Raw genomic sequence first — 17,585 nt, forward strand, 5'->3', positions numbered from 1 at the left:
TAGGGATCGGGAGACCCAGTGCACCTCAGACCTCCAGAACTTCTGAGCAGCCCCTGGGTGTCTTCCGGCCCCCCAGCACCCCCGGGAGCTTGTCAGAAATGCAGCTGTTCCGCCCCAGCCCAGACTCTGGGAATCAGCAGCGGCAGTCTGTTTCCACAAGCTCTCCAGGCAGGCACGGTGCGGTGCTCGCGCAAGCTTCAGAGGGCCGTCCAGGGTGGGCGACGAAGAGCGCAGGCCTGGAGGTTCCAGCTGGCTGTGAGGCCGGGGCGTCGGGGGCCTCCCCTGCGCCGTGCGGACGCTGACCCAACAGGTGACGGGGTGTTGCGGATCGTCCTGGGATGATGCCTGCAGCACCCCTCGCCCCGGGGGCAGACTGGCGGCGGAGTTGATGCCGAGGTCAGAGCTTGGGCTGGGAGGCCCTTCCAGAAAAGTCTGCGCTGCGGCCGGGGCCGGTCCTCCTCGGTTTCGGCGACTTTGGTTCCCGAGGGTCCCCGGGGGAGGGGGTCCTGACACAGTAGAACCTGCTCCCCGCTCTGCACCCACCCGTGGCTCCCTGGCCGGACTCCCCCGGCGGCGGGCGTGCGCGGTGCCGGGGTCGCGGGGAGGGGGTCGCAGGAGGGGCGGGCCGGGAGCGGCGGGGGCGGGGCTATCGGTCAGGCCCCGCCTTCCGCAGTGCTCAGTTGTCCGCGCGGCGGCGAGCGCGCTGTGCCTGGCGTCCCTGGGAGCCGGTGCGGAGCGCGGCGTCTCCCGAGCCCCCGGCCCACGGTGAGTGCGCGGACTCCGGACGGGCTTCGGGCGCCGTCTCCTCCGGCCGCCGCCGCCGCCGAGCGCCCGGTCCTGCTCCTGCGTTTGAGGACCCCGAGGGCGCGCGGGGAGGCCCCCGAGGAGAAGGGCGGCGGGAGGTGGGGAAGGCGCGCCCCCGGCTCCGGGGAAACTGAGGCCGGCGCGTGCTCGGAGCGACGGGTCTCGGGCACTTCTCTCGGCCCGCGTCCCCGGGAGCGCCGGAGCTGGCGGGGATGGGGGGTGCAGCAGGACGCCCCTCCGACCCCGGTGCCCCCACCCACCTGCGGCCTCCGAGGACCTCAGAGACGCTCCGCGGGGGCTCCCGGGCAACACGCAGATGTCGCCGGCGCCCCGTCCCTCCCTCCCTGCCGCCAGTCGTCAGAGAACCCACGAAATCGTCTCCACGAAATCCCTCCAGGGGCCGGAACGGTATAAAACAATGCGCACTCACCAGGCTTCTAAGCCGCCCGAGGACCCCCCGCTCATCGGGGAGGGAAAGACCTCGACGGAACTTGGGGGGGGGTCCGAGGCTTCTGAGGGGAGCATCGAGAGGGAGGAGCGGGGAGGGGAGGGAGAGGCGAGAAGGGATGTTGGTGAGCGAAGTGGGCGGAACACCGCGGTGGAGACAGGTGAGTACAGGCCCGGGGGAGGGAGCCTCGGAGGAAGATCGGACGGAGGGGTTTCATTTTTCGTGCGTTCATTCTAGAAGTATCTGGGTAGCCCTTTACAGTTGATCCCACGCGTCATAGGGCTTTAGGTCCGGCTCTAGAGCAGCTTACAATGCACGTTCCCAGGCCCTTCCCGGGCTCTCAGGGAGCCGCATTTGTAATGGGCCCTGGGGCTACTGCTCTGCTGCGTACTGGGAGCACTGGCTGGGGAGCCCCCGGACATGACAGCCGGAAATCCAATAGGAAAAGTGAAGGGAGGGGGGTGGGAGGGGGACTGGGAAGACAAGACCACGACGGTGACAAGGAGACCAGCATGTGGGACCAGAGATCCTGTCACTCCCCCTACACACCCAGGGTAGCCGCAGGGGACCCCTGCCCCCAAGTCTCAAGGGACCAACTCTTGGTAAGAAGGGACCTAGTGTTCTGAGCTGTTTATCATAAAGGTGTGCATTCACTCTGCGGGTGACCAGCTGGCCACAGGGGACACTGGTGAGGGAGACAGATCTGGCTCTCTGGCACAGCTCAGCTGCCCCCAGATCCACCTGCTTTGGTGCCACCTAAGCCCCCAGGTGGGCTAGCAGGAGACAGTGTGGCTTAGAGCCCTCAGTTTGAGTCCTGGCTCCAGACAGGTCACCCCAGCCCCGGGATGTGAAGTGGGACAGTGATACCCACTTTGCAGGATTGCCTCTTCCCATTTAACCTGGGCCTTGGGGACAGCCAGCGGACAAGGTAGGCCTGTTAATGTTGGCTTGGTCCCAGTGCCGATGTGGCGTTCAACTCCTCGGCCAGCCTCACCTCGCCCCGTGGACAAACGGGAGCTGGGATCCTGGCCCTGGCGGCCCGGCGTGAGCAAGGATGCGGGCACATCTTGTTCTGTGCTGCTGCCCAGGCCCAGGGGGGACAGACACAGAGAGAGCTCAGGGAGGAGTTCTGTTGGGGGCCTGGTAGACAGACGGAGGGCCCCTGTGGCCCGCAAACGCTTCCTGGGGGTCAGCTGCGCACCCACTGCGGGTGCGGCTCTGGGCGAGGTGCTGGCTGGCTCCCGGGACCCCCAGGCCATGGGGAGCAGCAATATCAGTACCCAAGCAGTGGGGGGTTTCCAAGGAAATCGGAGGAGTGTCTGGGCACGCAAGGAGGAGCCATCTTTCCCAGATACCTGTGCCCAGATGTCGCTTTTGCCCCAGTCCAGTCAAGGGGCTGAGGGAGGGAGTGCCGCAGAGGGGGAGGCCAGCATACCTGGACCCCAGAACTCAGGACGTGCCAGGAGCTTAGAGCTTGGACACCAGAGTCAGAGGTGGGCTCCATCCCTGGCCACTTGCTGGCTCTGTGGCCTTGAGTAAGCTCCTAAGCCCGGGGCCTCAGTTTCTCCAGGTAGATGAGAGGAGCAGAGCAGTACCCCCTTTCCGGGGCTGAGATTATGGGGCAAGGTGGCTCCCCCTCTGTCTTGAGTGTTTTATTCTCACAGAGGCACCCTGTCCCTGCAGCCACTTGGCTCCTGCGTCATGTTTGTCTCTGGGACCGTGAGCCCCTGTAGCCCCTGTCACTCGGCAGACGCAATTGGCGGTTGCCCTGGCAACAGCCAAAGCAGTGGCTGCTCCCCTGGCTTTGGGGGGCTGCGGGGGTAGCAGCCTCTTCCCCACAGCTAGAGAGGGGAAGGGGGGTCCTGGTGCCCGGCCGCCTCGGGACCTCACTGCTGACGACAGGGGCGACAGCTTGTAGGACTGCATGCTCACGCTGCCGCGCCCCCCCTCCTCATATCCCCCCATCTTTGCAGGGGGCTCCCAGGGGCAGGCAGTGGTCAATGTGAGGAAGGCGGGACCTCATTTCAGGGCGTGAGCCAGCTGCCCTTTCTGTCCCCAGCTCTCAAGCTGGTCAGATGAGACCCTCTGAGCCCAGCACTCCCCGGGGCTCCATCAGGGAGCAGGCTAGGGTGCTGTCTGCAGGGGTGGCCTGAGCCGGTCGGCGGGTACAGAGCAGGGATGGCAGCCCTGGAGCCACGGAGAGACAGACCCAGCGGGGGGGCAGGGATTGGTTTGTCCGACAGAATCTATTTAGGACTCGGGAGGTGCCCGGCATGCCCTGGCTCCAGCTCTCCCAGCGGGGCATAAGATGCTGAGAAGGAGGTAGCAGATGTTCACTAGAGACTCGCAGGGATGCGGGCATGATCCCTGGGACGCTGCTGGCCTGGGCACACAGGGCAGGGGTGGGGCTCTCCGGGCTCTCCCACCACTAAGCGCCCATGGAATCTGGGTCAAGAATAGTTATACCCAGCTGAGTTCCCTGTTCCTATTTTGTCAGTGAAATCATAGTGTTCCTCTGCACGGGTCCTAGGCGTCCCCCTCAATGAGTGGACAAGTGAGCTCTGCGAAGAAAGGGGACCAGGGCAGCGAGTCCAAAGGCCCTGTGGTGCACTGAGGAGAGTGTGATGCGTGCTCTACACGAGAGGCTGGCAAGCCTGGGGCAGGAGCCCAAGGGGTGGGCACTGAGTGGAGGATTCAGCCTGGCCAGGGGGTCGGCACTTTGGTGGTTTTCAACAGGGGCGCAGGAGACTACCCTGGGGTTTTGGGGGAGGCACAGGTTGTTGCCTGGCCCAGGGGAGAGGTGGGGGCCTGCGGCACTTCGTAGTCCCCCCCCCCTCCCCCCAGGACTGCAGGGGACCCTGGATCCCCTGGAGAATGCGAACCGGTGTGACGGTGGCTGGCAGGGACCAGCAAGGTGTCCCCCACGACTCGGAGATGCTCATTTCTGAGGGCCCCAGCTCAGCCCCTTGCAGGGCTGCAGGCTTGCTGTCCAAGCCTGTCCCCCACCCCCCACCCCAGGCTCTGTCTGCACAGAGCAGAGTGACCAGGCCTGAGCTGGCTTCAGGAGGTGCACCGACAAGGGGCGCCTTGGCCCAGGCTCTAGTCTGTGCCACAGGACCCATCCCTGTCCCAGCCGCGACATCTGGGCTGCTGCCACCCAGACAACATGGGGCTGGTTCCCAGATGGGAGAGGGACAGGGAGTGGTGGCCCCACACCCCAAACTTCTGAGGAGGGGCAGGACGTGCTCCATAGTTTCATTTCTACTGATTACAGGTAGCAGGCTCTTGTCTGCAGGGCGGTCCAGGGAGTGAGGATGGGGCATTGCCCTGGCCCTGCTTGGTGGGCCAGGACCCCCCAGTGGCCCCTCCTGTGCATGCTGGCCCCTCGGAGTCAGCCCCACTGGCCCTTTCTGGCCCAAGCTCCTCAGCAGGACAAGGATGCTGGGTTTCCCGAGGAAGGTTTGGCCTCCTGCAGGAGCTTTGTCGGCCCTGGCCCCAGACTGGACCTTCCAGGCTGGCTGACCTGGGCACCCCTCCCCCACAACTCTGTCCCCTTAGCAGAGCCCCCAGGAGACACAGGCCCTTGCTGCTGAGCTGTCCTTGGACCCCAGGGACACAGCAAGGGGATGTAGCCCTGGATGGGTGGCAGGTGGGGTGTGGCAGAACAGGCCCCCCTATGTGGTGGACTCCAGCAGTTCCCAGCAACGGAGCGCGGACTGTGCCAGGCACCACCATCACCTCTCACGACCCCATCCCATCCCCAGATCCACCCAGCAGGCATGCCCCATTTTGCAGATGGGCCATGAAGACTTAGAGAGACCAAGGGACTGGCCCCCTGGGTGCCCAGTGCAGTCCAGCAGGGGGGCTGAGCTCCAGGGAGGCTCAGGTGCCCCCTCCTGCCCCACCGGGAACCTGCGCCGGCCGCCAGAAACGCAGCTCCTGTCGGTTTCTGGCTCATTCAATCATTGCTGGATGTGCACCTGATGTGATTACTGGGGCTAGCACAGCAGAGCTGCCAGCTGGTGGACATCCAGAGGCTCTCTCCCACAGATCACCCACCATGACGACCTTGCTGGAGATCAAGAGCAGTGTGCTCAGGCAAGTGCAGGTGCGCCCGTCCTTCCGCCGGAGGACCGAGGGAGAGCCTGGGAGCACCAGCACTGACCCACAGGAGCCCACCGCGGGGGCTTGGTGGGTGCCCCACGCCTGATCCCGTACAGTCACGTACACCTGGCCGCCCTCCTCTTGCTGGACCCCACTCTCCCGCTTCCCCCGACCTCCGGGGGAAGCCTGGGGGAGTGATACCAAGGCCAGAGGGTGGGGGGGGCCACACTGTGGACATAAGACTGGGCCCTCGGCCGTGTGGAGACCCAGGCAGTCCCCTCAAGTTGTAGGGCCTGGTGGCTGGCCTTGGGCAGGGGACAGGTGCGTGCTGTGAGCCCTGAGCTTCAGGGAGCGTTCGCTAACCCTCAGCCTGGCCTTTCTCTGCAGGAAACCTGGGGATGGTGTGGAGTTCTTCGCGCAGATGCGCCTTATTCTGAAGAAGGGGGAAGGCAGACAGAGCCTGCCGTGCCCCGAGGTGAGGACAGCTCGGAGCTGCTGCCCAGTGTCAGGGCACCATGCTGGGCCTTCCCCCCAGCCCCCTCTACACCAAGCCCCCACCCCTCAGCTCAACTCCCTCCCTCCCTGGAGTGTCCCCACAGGAGGCCCTCACCCTAGTGCCCCTCACAGGTCCTCTTGTGCAGTGGTTCACCAGCCCCTGCTGAGCCTGTGGACCCCAACCGTGGCCTGAGAGCCCTAACCCAGGAGGAGGTAAGGGGGATGGGGTTCTGGCCCCAGGGAGAGTCTGGGAGCACTTCCTGTATGCCAGGCCCAGGTTCTAGGGACAGGCGGACAGCAAAGGTGGCAGGGGTGAGGGCCAGGACTTCCCATGGAAGCCAGTAAGGAGCAGAAGTTGGGGGTCAGACCAATGGAGGGCCCAGCTGGTGCAAAGGTACCAATGCTGGGACCAGACTCTGCCAGTGGGTGGAGCTCCTGGGGGCTGGGATGCGGGGTGGGAGGGGCGGGGAACCAAGGTGCCTGGACCCCCAGTGGCCAGGGCTCAGGGCCCGGGGCTGAGGCGGACAGGGGTGGGGTGGCTGGGACTCAGGGTGCACCCCGCTCCCCGCCCGCAGGTGGAGATGCTCTATGAGGAAGCCCTGTACACAGTCCTTTACCGTGCAGGGACCATGGGCCCTGACCAGGTGGATGACCAGGAGACCCTACTGGGCTACCTGCAGCAGGTGAGTCCCACTGGCTCCGTGCCCCCTGCTGGCCCGGCCCCACCCTGCTCTGGGGAAAATGGAGACCACTGTCTCTCCCAACCCTGTTGTCTGCCTGGTGATGTCACCATCACCCAAATAATACAGACTTGCCTCACATACAGAACACACCCCCCACACACACGTGTGTGCACAGGCAGACATACATACAGGCTGATAGGCATGCCCGGAAGGACGGAGCGATGGAAAAACACACAGACACACAGAGAAGGGTAGAAAGGATAAACTAACAGAGGGACAGACGCACGGGATGGATGGATAGACAAATACATCTTTCCTCCTCCCCTGGGTGTGTTTCCTCTGCTCTGTGAGTCCCCCGGGACACTGGCCAGCCCTGCTTTGGGGGTCCCTGGGCCCTCACACCTGCCCACCCTCTACAGGTGTTTGGTACCAGCCCCGAGGAGCACGCCGAGGCCATTGAGCGTGTGAAGAAGGCCAAGGTGAGGCTGCCACTTGGTCTGGGCAGACGCTGACCAGCCACAGTCCTAGGGCTCGGGGGTGGAGAGGACACAGACCAGGGCCCTGTCCTGGCCACACGGAGCCTCCTTCAGGAGGCCCCTCGGCACCTTTGGCCCACAGGCCCCCACGTATGCCCTGAAAGTCTCTGTCATGCGTGCCAAGAACCTGCTGGCCAAAGACCCCAATGGTGAGTGGGGACCAGCCAGGAGTTTGGCTGCGCCCAGGCCTGGTGGCCGTGGAGGGACCGTGGAGGGACGGGGTTGGGGGGCCTGCGACCGAGGACTGAGGCGCCCGCGGTGTCTCAGGCTTCAGTGACCCATACTGCATGCTGGGCATCCTGCCGGCCTCGGGCGCCCTGCAGGAGCCGGGCCCGCACAAGGAGCAGCGTTTCAGCTTCCGCAAAGGCAGCAAGCGTGGAGGCCCACTGCCGGCCAAGTGCATCCAGGTCACCGAGGTCAAGAGCAGCACCCTGAACCCTGTCTGGAAGGAGAACTTCCTCTTGTAAGGCCCCTCTTCCAGCCGGGTGGCAGGGTGGTGGGGGAGAGGGGCTGCCTGCTACGCCAGGACGCGTGCCATCTCAGAACGGAGCAGGGCTGGTCATAGGACCGCCTTCCAGAGGACATCATCACCTCAGAGTGAGGTGCCACACAGTCAGGATTCAAATCCAGACAGCCTGTCTTACAAGCTGGAGCTCATGGACCCCTTCCGGCAGCTCTTGAAATGGTCCCTCCCCTAGCCCTGGGCAGAGGATCGTCCTGCACCCTCTGGCCATCTCTCTGTTTTCCTTATAGTGAGATTGAGGATGTCAGCACGGACCAGCTGCACCTAGACATCTGGTATAGGCCCCTGGGCCCTGCAGGGCAGGGGGTGTGGGTGCACCTGGTCTGGGGGGGCGGTGTGGCGGTGAGAGGGGACATTCAGGGCCCAGCCAGGCCCCAGCCAGACGAGGTTTGCCCTCTTGCCCCACTCCTAGGGACCATGATGATGATGTGTCTCTGGTGGAAGCGTGTAGGAAGCTGAATGAAGTCATCGGCCTGAAGGGCATGAGCAGGTATGACAGGTGGGAACTTGGTGCCCCCCAGACATGGGCCAGCAGGTGGAGGGAGCCCAGGTGGGAGCCCACCCTGCTTTGCCCAGGTATTTCAAACAGATTGTCAAGTCGGCCCGTGCGAATGGGACAGCAGGGCCCACGGAGGACCACACAGATGACTTCCTGGGGTGCCTCAACATACCCATCCGGGTGAGTGGGGGCCAGGGCCTCGTTCCCAGAGCACGTTTGTGGTGTCTCACCCTCCGGGGACACTGCTGGTGGCTATGTCCTGTGATTCCCCCAAGCCGCTCCCAACCTTCTTGGCCTGGGGGGGGGGGCACTGTGCTGCAGGGGAGGGGGAGGGAACAGCCTCCTGGGGCCTCTGGTGTCCAGGCACCCCGGAGTGCTCACCCTGTGCGGATGGCCTGTGTTCAGTGGGAAACAGAGGTCTGTGGGAGGGAGCAGGAGGAGATATTGCCAGTCTGAACCCCCTTCCCTTAGGAGGTGCCCGTGGCCGGTGAAGACCGCTGGTTCAAGCTGGAACCGCGTTCCAGTGCCTCCCGCGTGCAGGGAGACTGCCAGCTGGTCCTCAAGCTAATCACCACACAGGTGGGGGGCTGTGGGGTCCTTGCCCTCCATGCCGGCCCTACACCCCTGCCCGCGGGCTGGGGCAGGGCTGGTGATGGGCGGGCCTTGCATTCCAGAGGGACACGGGCATGAGCCAGCGCGGGCGGTCGGGCTTCCTGTCCTACATGCTGCTGCTCAGCCGTTTGCTGCAGTTCGAGCACCGATCGCAGGAGGTAGTCGCGCCCTCGGGGCCGAGGAGGGACAGCAGGGGAGGCTGGGCACCGGGGGCAGGAGGGGCTGGCGTCTCCTCCCTTCACTCACGCCTGCCCACCCCCTCCAGCCCAACTCGAGCGGCTGGCGCGGAGAGCTCAGCGGGCCCGCGGCTACCGTGCTCTGCCTGCACGGCGCGCAGAGCAACCTGTCTGCGCTGCAGCTGGCGGTGCTGTGAGTGGGCGGGTCCGCTGGAGGGGCGGGTCGCGGGAAGGCGAGGGGCGGGGCCTCTAGGGGCGGGGCGAACGAGGGGGCGGGGCTATGGGAGGGAACGGGCGGCTAAGAGGGGCGGGCCCCGGGAAGGGGCAGGGCTATGGAGATGGGACGGGAAGTGGGCGTGGTCATGGAAGAGGCGGGGTCGCTGGGGTGAGGAGGGGCTTGGGAAGGGGCGCTGTGAGTGGCAGCAGCTGAGAGGGGCGGAGCTGGAGAGGTGGTGCTGCGAGGGGAGTGTCATGGGGTGGGGAGGGGGCGTGGCCTGTGGTGGGCGTGGCCACAGGTGGGCGGGACAGGCGCGGGAAGGAGTGCTTTGAGTGGGAAGGGATGGAACGGGGCGGTGCCGTGAGGGGATTGTGGGACGGGAAGGGGCAAGGAGGAGGGGCACAAGGGGTCTCCTGGGGGGTCGCAGCTCTGACTCCTCCCTGACCATGGCGGGGCTGGCCCCCCAGGCACTGGCAGGTCAGCAGCCGCCACCATCAGACCTGCACTCTGGACTATGGCTACCTGCTGGGGCTGCTGGAGGACATGCAGGCCCACTGGGAGGAGGCATCCTCCCTGCCCCAAGAGCAGGTGAGCGTGCCCTTGTCGGCTCAAAGTGCTGTTCCTGGAGGGTGTGCCGTGGGCTGCTGGCGCGCTGGGCAGACAGGGCGGAGGCCCACCCTCATGGGGCGCACGGCCTGCAGGGTGTCCTGGGCTTGAAAACAAACCTCATGATCCAGGGCAGAGCAAGACTGGGCAGTGCTGAGATAGGGGATGGGTTGGACCCAGGAGAGGGAGGTCGTGCCCTTCCCTTGGCTGGGGACAGAGGGAGTGGGCGCTGGCTGCTGGGCAGGGGGGACTGATGGTGCAAAGGCCCTGAGGCTGCGGGAGAAAGTAGCAGGGCCAGGCCGGTGGGTAGCTGCTGGAGGCCCTTGCAGACTGGCTAGGGCAGGGCACCCACTGGCTGGGGATGCTGCTGCCCCTGCCCCCACCCCGTGGGGCGGGCAGTGAGGGCCAGCTCTGACGGGCCCTGTGCCCCCAGGAGGAGAGCCTGGCTGACAGCTTCTGTGCCTTCTTGGAGTTTGGGCTGCAGCTGCTACGGCAGCTCCGAGACTACTTCCCAGCCACCAGCAGCACAGCCGTCCACCGCCTGGAGCTGCTGCTGAAGTGGGTGCAGCCGCCGGTGCTTGGGGTGGGCTAGGGCTGGGGCGGGGCAGCCCACATTCAACGGGCGGCCCCTGTCCAGGTGTCTCAGCAAGATGCAGCTCTTCCAGCCGTCCTTCGAGATCTGCCCCTTCGAGACAGAGCTGAACATGGACATCGCAGCGGCTCTGAAGGTGTGTCCGGCCCCAGCTGCCCGCCCCACCCCGGCCCCAGGCTCGGCCTGCTCAGCCACTCTCTGCTGCCCTTTTAGCCTCCCCCATTCACCACACTGTCTCGGTGACTTGTCTTGCAGAGAGGCAACCGTGAGTGGTACGACAGGCTCCTGAACACCAGGAGTCCTCGAGAGCAGGTGCCGCTGGGGGAGGGCCTGGCCGCAGGGAAGGGGAGGGGAGGGGTCGGCCAGGAGGTGCGGGCCAGAAGGTCATCGTGAACCGGGCTTCCTCGCAGCCGGGGCCGCTGCGCCTCGCCGGGCTGGTGGAGCTGGCTGACGCCGTCTACGAGGACCTGCAGTCCTGCTATGGCATCTACGCTAGCCTCTTCCACAGGTGGGGCCTCTGCCCCCAGCCCCTCGTGACGCCTCCAGGCCAGGCATGGGGCAAGCAGGTGTGTGGAATTTGTTCTTACAGCATCGTCGAGATCGACTTCTTCACCCTCACTTTCCGGCAGCTGGAACGTCTGGTGAGGAGGGGGAGTGGGGAGAAGCCCCCCGCCGGCTGGGAAGGTGCCTCGGTTTCCTTGTTGCTGGTGGTCTGACTCCGCCATCCTGAGCAGGTGGCCGAGGAGGCATGGGTGCTGACGGAGGAGCTGAGCCCCAAGATGACCCTTGAGGTGGCCTCGGGGCTCTTCGAGCTGTACCTGACCCTGGCCGACATCCAGAGCTTCTGGAGCAGCATCCCCGGACGGTGGGTGCCGTGCCCTAGCCTGTCCCCTTTCCTCCACGCTCCCATCTGTCTCCGTCCACTATGGGTCTCCCAGACCTGTACCCACTCCTCCCTGTCCCCCTGCCCAACTGTCCTCCAGCCTCCTGTAGGAGGCCTCTGGGACAGGATCCCGAGGGCCCTTTGAAGGAGGGAAGCTGGGATGTGCAGGCTGAAGGTGTTTGAGTCAGGGCGGGCTCTGACGGGCCTCCTGTTGCAGTGAGAGCCGCTCCCTTGCTCTGGCCGGCATCCATGCCCCCTTCCTGCCCGCCGTGAAGCTCTGGCTGCAGGTGCTGCGGGACCAGGCCAGGTGGAGACTTCAGGGAGCCGTGGATGTGGACACAGTGAGTAAGCACCCAGGCCTGAAGCTGCTGGGCTCAGCCAGGGCCTCCCTGCAACCCAGGCCTCCTCCCGCCCTCTTAGCTGGAGCCCATGGATGCCTCCTGCAAGCACAGCAGCTCCGCGGCCACTGCTAGTCTCTGCTTCAGTCTCATCCAGGAGCTGTGGGCCCGCCTGGCGTGGCCAGACCCTGCCCAGGCCCAGGCGCTGGGCACCCAGCTCAGCCAGGTGTGTGGCTGTGGGTTGCAGAGTGTGGTCTGGGAGGGGAGCAGGACCAGGGCCACAGGCCACAGCTCTGAGCCCTTGTGTCCCACCCTAGGACCTGTGCGAGGCCACCCTCTTCTACACTGAGCTGTTGCGAAAGAAGGTGGACGCTCAGCCCGGGGCTACAGGCGAGGCAGTGAGCGAGCCAGTGAGCAGGCTGGTGGGCAGGCGGGGGGGCGGAGGGCTGGTGGGGCCAGCACGGGGCTGCCCACGCACCACCCACGTCTGGCACGCCTCCCCAGCTCTGTGTGGTCCTCAACAACGTGGAGCTCCTCCGCAAGGCTGCTGGGCAGGCGCTGCGGGGTCTGGCGTGGCCGGAGGCGACCTCAGCGCTGGAGGGGGCACTCCCGCGGCCTCTGCTCAGCTGTGCGCAGGCCCTGGACGAAGACCTGCAGCAGGAGGTCCACACCGTGACGGCGCACCTGACCTCCAAGGTGGGCAGGCGGGCAGGCTGGGGAGCCAGCTGCTCCGTGCACTACCGCTTGGTGCTGAGTGCTGCCGTCCCGCAGATGGTGGCCGACATCAGGAAGTACGTACAGCACATCAGCCTGTCGCCAGACTCCATCCAGAACGACGAAGTGAGTGCGCGGCCGGCTGAGGGTGTATGGGGTGGGGCCCCGGGGCTGTCTGGCGCTGAGGGTGCTGCCCGCAGGCCGTGGCCCCGCTCATGAAGTACCTGGATGAGAAGCTGGCCCTGCTGAATGCATCGCTGGTTAAGGAGAACCTGAGCAGGTAGGGCTCGGGGTGGGTGAGTAGCGTGGGGCCTGCAGTGCGGCCACCGACGCGGAGTGTCCCTGCAGGGTGCTGGAGGCCCTCTGGGAGCTGCTCCTGCAGGCCATCCTGCAGGCCCTCAGTGCAAACCTCGATGTCTCCGCGGATTTCTACGGCCGCTTCCACTTCACGCTGGAGGTAGGGCCGCGTGGAGGAGCCGTCCCTGCCGGGGCGCCTGGGCCTTTCCCGGCCGTCCCCGGGCCCCGAGGCTGCTGAGCACCCCTTTGCCCCTCTGCTGGGCGGCCTGGCCTTCCCAGCCCAAATGGCTCCTGCCTGCCAGCCCACCCGTGTCAGCAGCACCTGGCTGCCCCAGGCGTTGGCATTCCCCTCCCTCCCCGCCGGCTGGCCGGGGGGAGGTGGGGGGGGCTGGCTTCTGAGCGGCGGCGCTGGGTGTGAGAAGTGGCTCTGGTTCCACCCGTCTCAGCCTGCTGGCCTCGGCTGGTTCTGCCTTCTTGCCTTGCCCCAGGCCCTGGTCAACTTTTTCCACGCGGAGGGTCAGGGTCTGCCCCTGGAGAGCCTGAGGGACGGAAGCTACAAGGTGAGGCCTGGCCTGGGGGCCTCTGGCAGGAGGGAGGGGAGCGTGCACAGGGCCCGCACTCAGCACCCCTGCGCCCCGCAGAGACTGGAGGAGGAGCTGCGTCTGCACCAGTGCTCCACCCGCGAGTGCATCGAGCAGTACTACCTGGACAAGCTCAAGCAGGTAGCGGGGCCCAGGGTGCGTGCTCGGCCTCCCCCCGCCGCGGGGCCCCCGAGCCCTGGTCACCAGCCTGAGCCCTTGCACAGAGGTGCCTGGAGCAGAACCGGTTCGGTCGCCTGAGCGTCCGCTGCCACTATGAGGCCGCTCAGCAGAGGTTGGCCGTGGAGGTGCTGCATGCTGCGGACCTGCCCCCACTGGACGCCAACGGTGAGGGGCCGCCGGTGGGCGGGGCGTGGGGGGCGGGTGGGCGGTGGCACTCATGGCGCCTTCTGGCTGTGCCCCTCAGGCCTGAGCGACCCCTTCGTGATCGTGGAGCTGGGTCCGCCACACCTCTTCCCGCTGGTCCGCAGCCAGAGGACGCAGGTCAAGAGCCGGACGCTGCACCCCGTGTACGACGAGCTCTTCTACTTGTGAGTGTCCTGCCCCTGCCCCCCCCAGCCCGCCCGCGCCCGAGCGGGGCACCGGCTCCCGGTGACCGCCCCTCGCTTGCAGCTCCGTGTCGGCAGAGGCGTGCCGCCGCCGCAGCGCCTGCGTGCTCTTCACGGTCATGGACCACGACTGGCTGTCCACCAACGACTTCGCGGGGGAGGCGGCCCTCGGCCTGGGCAGCATCGGTGGCATAGCGCGGCCCCAGGTGGGAGGGAGCGCGAGGGCCAGGCAGCCCGTGACCCTGCACCTGCGCCGGCCCAGAGCCCAGGGTGAGTGAGGGTGCAGGGGTGGAGGGTCTGATGGCGGTCGAGTCTCACGCTGGCCCCTGCCCTCCTGCCTGCCTGCCTGCCTGCAGTGAAGTCAGCGCTGAGGATGCTGGAAGGCCGCACCAACAAGGAGGCGCAGGAGTTTGTCAAGAGACTCAAGGAGCTGGAGAAGTGCATGGAGGCGGACCCCTGAGCCCCTCCTGCCCCAGGCCGTCCCCGAGTCCCTGCACCATCCTCACCCTGCCCTGCGGTCAGCTTTGTGCAGCCAGGGCTCGCTCCCCCCACCCCGCCGTGTGGTGTGCATGCTGCGGCTGGCCCTCCAGCCCCTCCTGCCTGCCCTGGCCCCATGCGCTGTGTACCGTGAACCCCTTGCATCCAGCAACCCCCCCAACCTGGGTCTGGGGGACTACCTCGGTGGGGCCTGGCCAGCAGCTGTCCCCCTGGATGTGGAGCAGAGCAGGCCCGGCCGCCAGGTGAGCTTCCCCATCTGCTCCCTCGGCTTCCATGGCCCCCAGCAGGCGGGCACCGGTCTGAGAGCAGGGTTCTCAGTGGGGTGGCTCTGCTTCCGGGGAGACGTTAGGCCGTGTCTGGAGGCATTTTTGGTGGTCACAACTACAGGCTGAGGGAGATCTTACTGGCACTAGTGGTGAGACCAGGGATGCTCTCCCCAGCAAAGATGGCCCACTCCCAGATGTTACCAGTGCCACGACAAAGAGCCCATCTTAGAGGAAGCTCTGTCTTCTCCTTCTGGGGCAGGGAGTGTGGCAGAGCCTTGCTGGCCAAGAGGCAGGAAGGCTCAGGTTTGAGTTCAGACCACGCAAGCCGGCAGGAAACAGCTCCCTGGGGCCCTGGCGGAGGGGAAGGTGGGCACCCGGAACCCTTCACCCAGAGGGTATATGGACAGGTTTGCTAAGAACTGCATAGGTCTCACTCCCCACCTGGCTCTGAGGCCTGGGAGAGGGTCCCCGGGTGTCACTGTGAAGCTGGGGACATCACGCAGAGTTGATAGGTCAGTGTACGGAGCTCCGTGCAGGCCACGCAGCTGTCCAGTGTATTCTCTGTGTCCACACACACCTGCCCGTGCCAGACCTGCCTCACGCCCTGACATCACCACAGTCCAGACGCTTCCCAGGCAGGCTCTGCCTCACTGGAGACTGAGAGTCATCCCCACGCCATCCCCCCCATCCCCAGGTCAAGTGCAAAGAAAGAGGCTCACACTGGGGTCTCCTTGGCCTGCAGCTTCATTGGGAGGGCTGGAAGGCCCCAGAGCACGGCTGTGTCAGAAGCATGGGGACAGAGTCCATGCTGCTCAGTGCTGCGGGGGCTGAGGCTGCCAGGCCTGTCTGTGTCCCCACAAGTCCTGCTATGTCTCCAGTTCCTTACTGCTCCGCCATGAAAAGTAAACGTGTCTGCCACCTTTAGTCTCTCTGCCGTTTCTTAATTCCTTTCCAAACCTCTGCGGGGGCCCTGGCCTCTGCCCCCTGTTCCAGAGGACCCTCCTCCTCAGGGCAGCTACTACTGCTGTCTCCTCCATCCTCAGCACCAGGCCCTCGCTCCTCAGACTCGTCCTCACTGTCGCTGTCGCCACTGTCTGCAAGCAGCCTGGAAGGGAGAGGAGTGTTCACTATGGGCTCACTCACTCACAGAAGCCCCCAGCTGAGGGCAGATTCTCCTATTCCCCAGGTTCTTAAAACCAACACCTCTCCAGTGGGACCTCCACATTCCCTCTTACACAGTCACAAAACCCTCGTGCTGCTGAGGGATCCACCCCTCCTCCCCACCCCCGCCATCCATAGGAGGGGCTGAGGCCAGAGGCAGAGGAGAGCCCTGGGAAGCCCAAGGACCTACCGGGTGCCAGCCACTGGCCTGTTGGGGTTTGCAAACTCCCGCCCAGAATCCACGTCAAAAGGATCTGAACAGAGGAAGCAAGCAAGAAAGGGACCTATAGATGAGCTCAGAGCACAACCAAGCCCCCCAAATGCTGGCGTAGGAAGGCCCCCCCCACCCGGCTTCTCAACAGGAGGTGGCATGCCTGGAGGGTCCTGGCTCCCAACCAGGGGGCTTGTGTCCATGCCAGGCCTCACCGATTTCCTCCTCCTCGGGGCACTCCTTGGCGTGGGCCAGGAACTCCTGCTGGGCCCGCAGCACCTCCTCCGCACTGCTGCAGGCCGCGTACGTGTCCAGGAGCTGGCGATTCAGGTCTAGGAAGCCCTTGCCCCACTTGAACTTCCGCAGCAAAATGACAGCAAGGTCCGAAAAGCCTGACGGCGAGGACACCGGAAACCCAAGGATGTCGACAATACCTCTCCCATCCCAAGTGTGTTCCAAGCACCCTCAACGCTGTCCCCACACCTGAAACTCCCCATCAGACACCATCCTATGGTCCAGACAGCCTGCTTGCCCTCCTCTGCCATCCATGAAGGCCCTCTCCCCATGTCTCATGGGGCCGCCTGAGCCTCCACGGGGACCATACATTCTCTGAGGACAAGTTGAGGGGTGACAGAGGTGGGGCTGAAATCCTGGCCTGTCCACCTCGACCGCCCCACACACCCTCACATGGCTCTGGGAGGTGCCAGCAGAAAACCCATCGCTACCAGTGTAGCCAGACTTGGCAGCAGGCCGGCGCTCACCCAGGATGCAGAAGGTGGCGGCAAAAGCCTCCACACAGGACAGCTTGCAGGGCCGGCCGTAGTTGACGGGATTGGCAGCGACCAGGTGGGGCAGTAGCCGCAAGTGGCTCCCGCGCATCTTCCCAAACGGGGTCTCATCCAGTCGGGCCCAGGAACAGTCGATGACAGCGACCCCACTCTGTGCGACCAGCTGTCTGTTAGGAGCAGAGCAGGGCTAGGTTCTGGAGACCACGTCCCTGGAGACTGACCTCACAGGGATACAAGAACATCATTTCTCGGCCCCCAAGCACCCCCAACAGTGTGTGTTTCTGCAGCAGACTCCTTTATTCACTCGTTTACTGAGACCGACTATATCCTGCGCTAGGCAACGGGGGAAAACTAGACCAGTACACCTAGGTGAACCCGGCAAGAAGGATGCGCCAGGGTCCCGGGCTCAGGGAGAGCACAGAGCCCAGGCAGGGACCCCGCCCGCTCCCCCCACCCGCGCCTCCCCGCTCCTACCTGTCCGCAGGGGACACGTACTGGGAGCCCACGGGGCTGAGCACAACGCCGCCGAACCTGTGGCCCAGACGCAGGCAGCGCACCATGCCTAGGCGGGCCAGCTTGCGGCCAGTGCAACGCCGGGGGTCGCAGTGGCCCAACTCCCACATGGCCAGCGTGCAGGGTAGCCGCGCCGGGCCCGAGGTGCCCTCGTCTTCGGCCGCCTCTGGCTCCACGGACGCTGCACCGGAGACGGAAGGATACCGAGCCTCAGGCGCAGCTCGGGGGCCACTCCCGGCCCCCAACTCCCGGGCCCGCGATCGCGCCCCACTCACCGCGCAACGCGGCGCCCACCTCCTCCGCGAAGGCCTCCAGGGAGCGGCCCGCGGGGTGGCGAGCGCGGCCTCCTTCAGCCCCCATCCCCCGCGCCGCCCTCCTCCGGCCCATGGCGGGCAGCTGGGTCCCGGACACCGCCCGCCTCACGGCTCGGCTGCGGCCGGGCCGCGCGTGTCTGCGCAGGCGCCGAGCGCCACT

The 17,585-nt window shown here is 65.7% G+C and overlaps 2 protein-coding genes across 6 annotated transcripts; one reads left to right on the forward strand and one right to left on the reverse strand.

Moving 5' to 3' along the window:
• The first annotated feature begins 4,897 nt into the window (after positions 1–4,897).
• BAIAP3 (BAI1 associated protein 3) lies at positions 4,898–14,134 on the forward strand. 4 transcript variants are annotated; one of them, XM_021698119.1, is made up of 34 exons: positions 4,898–4,920; positions 5,303–5,443; positions 5,744–5,831; positions 5,984–6,064; positions 6,427–6,534; positions 6,954–7,013; positions 7,153–7,219; positions 7,338–7,533; positions 7,824–7,868; positions 8,006–8,083; positions 8,170–8,272; positions 8,564–8,671; positions 8,767–8,862; positions 8,970–9,073; positions 9,565–9,685; positions 10,137–10,261; positions 10,341–10,431; positions 10,551–10,607; positions 10,706–10,803; positions 10,885–10,936; positions 11,030–11,160; positions 11,396–11,519; positions 11,599–11,742; positions 11,834–11,926; positions 12,021–12,212; positions 12,288–12,356; positions 12,431–12,510; positions 12,579–12,687; positions 13,016–13,087; positions 13,169–13,249; positions 13,333–13,453; positions 13,533–13,656; positions 13,739–13,944; positions 14,031–14,134. In XM_021698119.1, the coding sequence occupies exons 2-34, from the start codon at positions 5,313–5,315 to the stop codon at positions 14,132–14,134; spliced, it is 3,459 nt and encodes a 1,152-aa protein (XP_021553794.1). In that variant the 5' UTR covers positions 4,898–4,920; positions 5,303–5,312. The 4 variants fall into 4 exon arrangements, with proteins under 4 accessions (XP_021553794.1, XP_021553791.1, XP_021553792.1 ...); XM_021698116.1 differs by lacking the exon at positions 4,898–4,920 and having other exon boundaries at positions 5,313–5,443; positions 6,496–6,534; XM_021698117.1 differs by lacking the exon at positions 4,898–4,920 and having other exon boundaries at positions 5,313–5,443; positions 6,511–6,534.
• Positions 14,135–15,164: 1,030 nt separating this feature from the next.
• Positions 15,165–17,547, reverse strand: TSR3 (TSR3 ribosome maturation factor). Of its 2 annotated transcripts, none has more exons than XM_021698373.1 (6): positions 17,387–17,547; positions 17,073–17,292; positions 16,572–16,765; positions 16,026–16,202; positions 15,790–15,853; positions 15,165–15,543 (listed from the first exon to the last, which is right to left on the reverse strand). In XM_021698373.1, the coding sequence occupies exons 1-6, from the start codon at positions 17,496–17,498 to the stop codon at positions 15,360–15,362; spliced, it is 951 nt and encodes a 316-aa protein (XP_021554048.1). In that variant the 5' UTR covers positions 17,499–17,547; the 3' UTR covers positions 15,165–15,359. The 2 variants fall into 2 exon arrangements, with proteins under 2 accessions (XP_021554048.1, XP_021554049.1); XM_021698374.2 differs by having other exon boundaries at positions 15,171–15,543; positions 17,094–17,292.
• Positions 17,548–17,585: the final 38 nt, after the last annotated feature.

The sequence above is a fragment of the Neomonachus schauinslandi genome, chromosome 5 (assembly GCF_002201575.2).
Source record: "Neomonachus schauinslandi chromosome 5, ASM220157v2, whole genome shotgun sequence".
In the NCBI taxonomy this organism is placed as follows: domain Eukaryota; kingdom Metazoa; phylum Chordata; class Mammalia; order Carnivora; family Phocidae; genus Neomonachus; species Neomonachus schauinslandi.

Bases quoted from the DNA above. Each gene is read 5' to 3' on its own strand.
- BAIAP3 (XM_021698119.1), top strand. From the start codon at position 5,313: ATGACGACCTTGCTGGAGATCAAGAGCAGTGTGCTCAGGCAAGTGCAG. The intron at 8,084-8,169 runs GTATGACAGGTG...TGCTTTGCCCAG, and splicing joins GGCCTGAAGGGCATGAGCAG to GTATTTCAAACAGATTGTCA. The intron at 11,927-12,020 runs GTGAGCAGGCTG...ACGCCTCCCCAG, and splicing joins GCGAGGCAGTGAGCGAGCCA to CTCTGTGTGGTCCTCAACAA.
- TSR3 (XM_021698373.1), bottom strand. From the start codon at position 17,498: ATGGGCCGGAGGAGGGCGGCGCGGGGGATGGGGGCTGAAGGAGGCCGC. The intron at 16,203-16,571 runs GTGAGCGCCGGC...CCTCGCCGTCAG, and splicing joins CGCCACCTTCTGCATCCTGG to GCTTTTCGGACCTTGCTGTC. The intron at 15,544-15,789 runs GTAGGTCCTTGG...TCTCCCTTCCAG, and splicing joins AGGCCAGTGGCTGGCACCCG to GCTGCTTGCAGACAGTGGCG.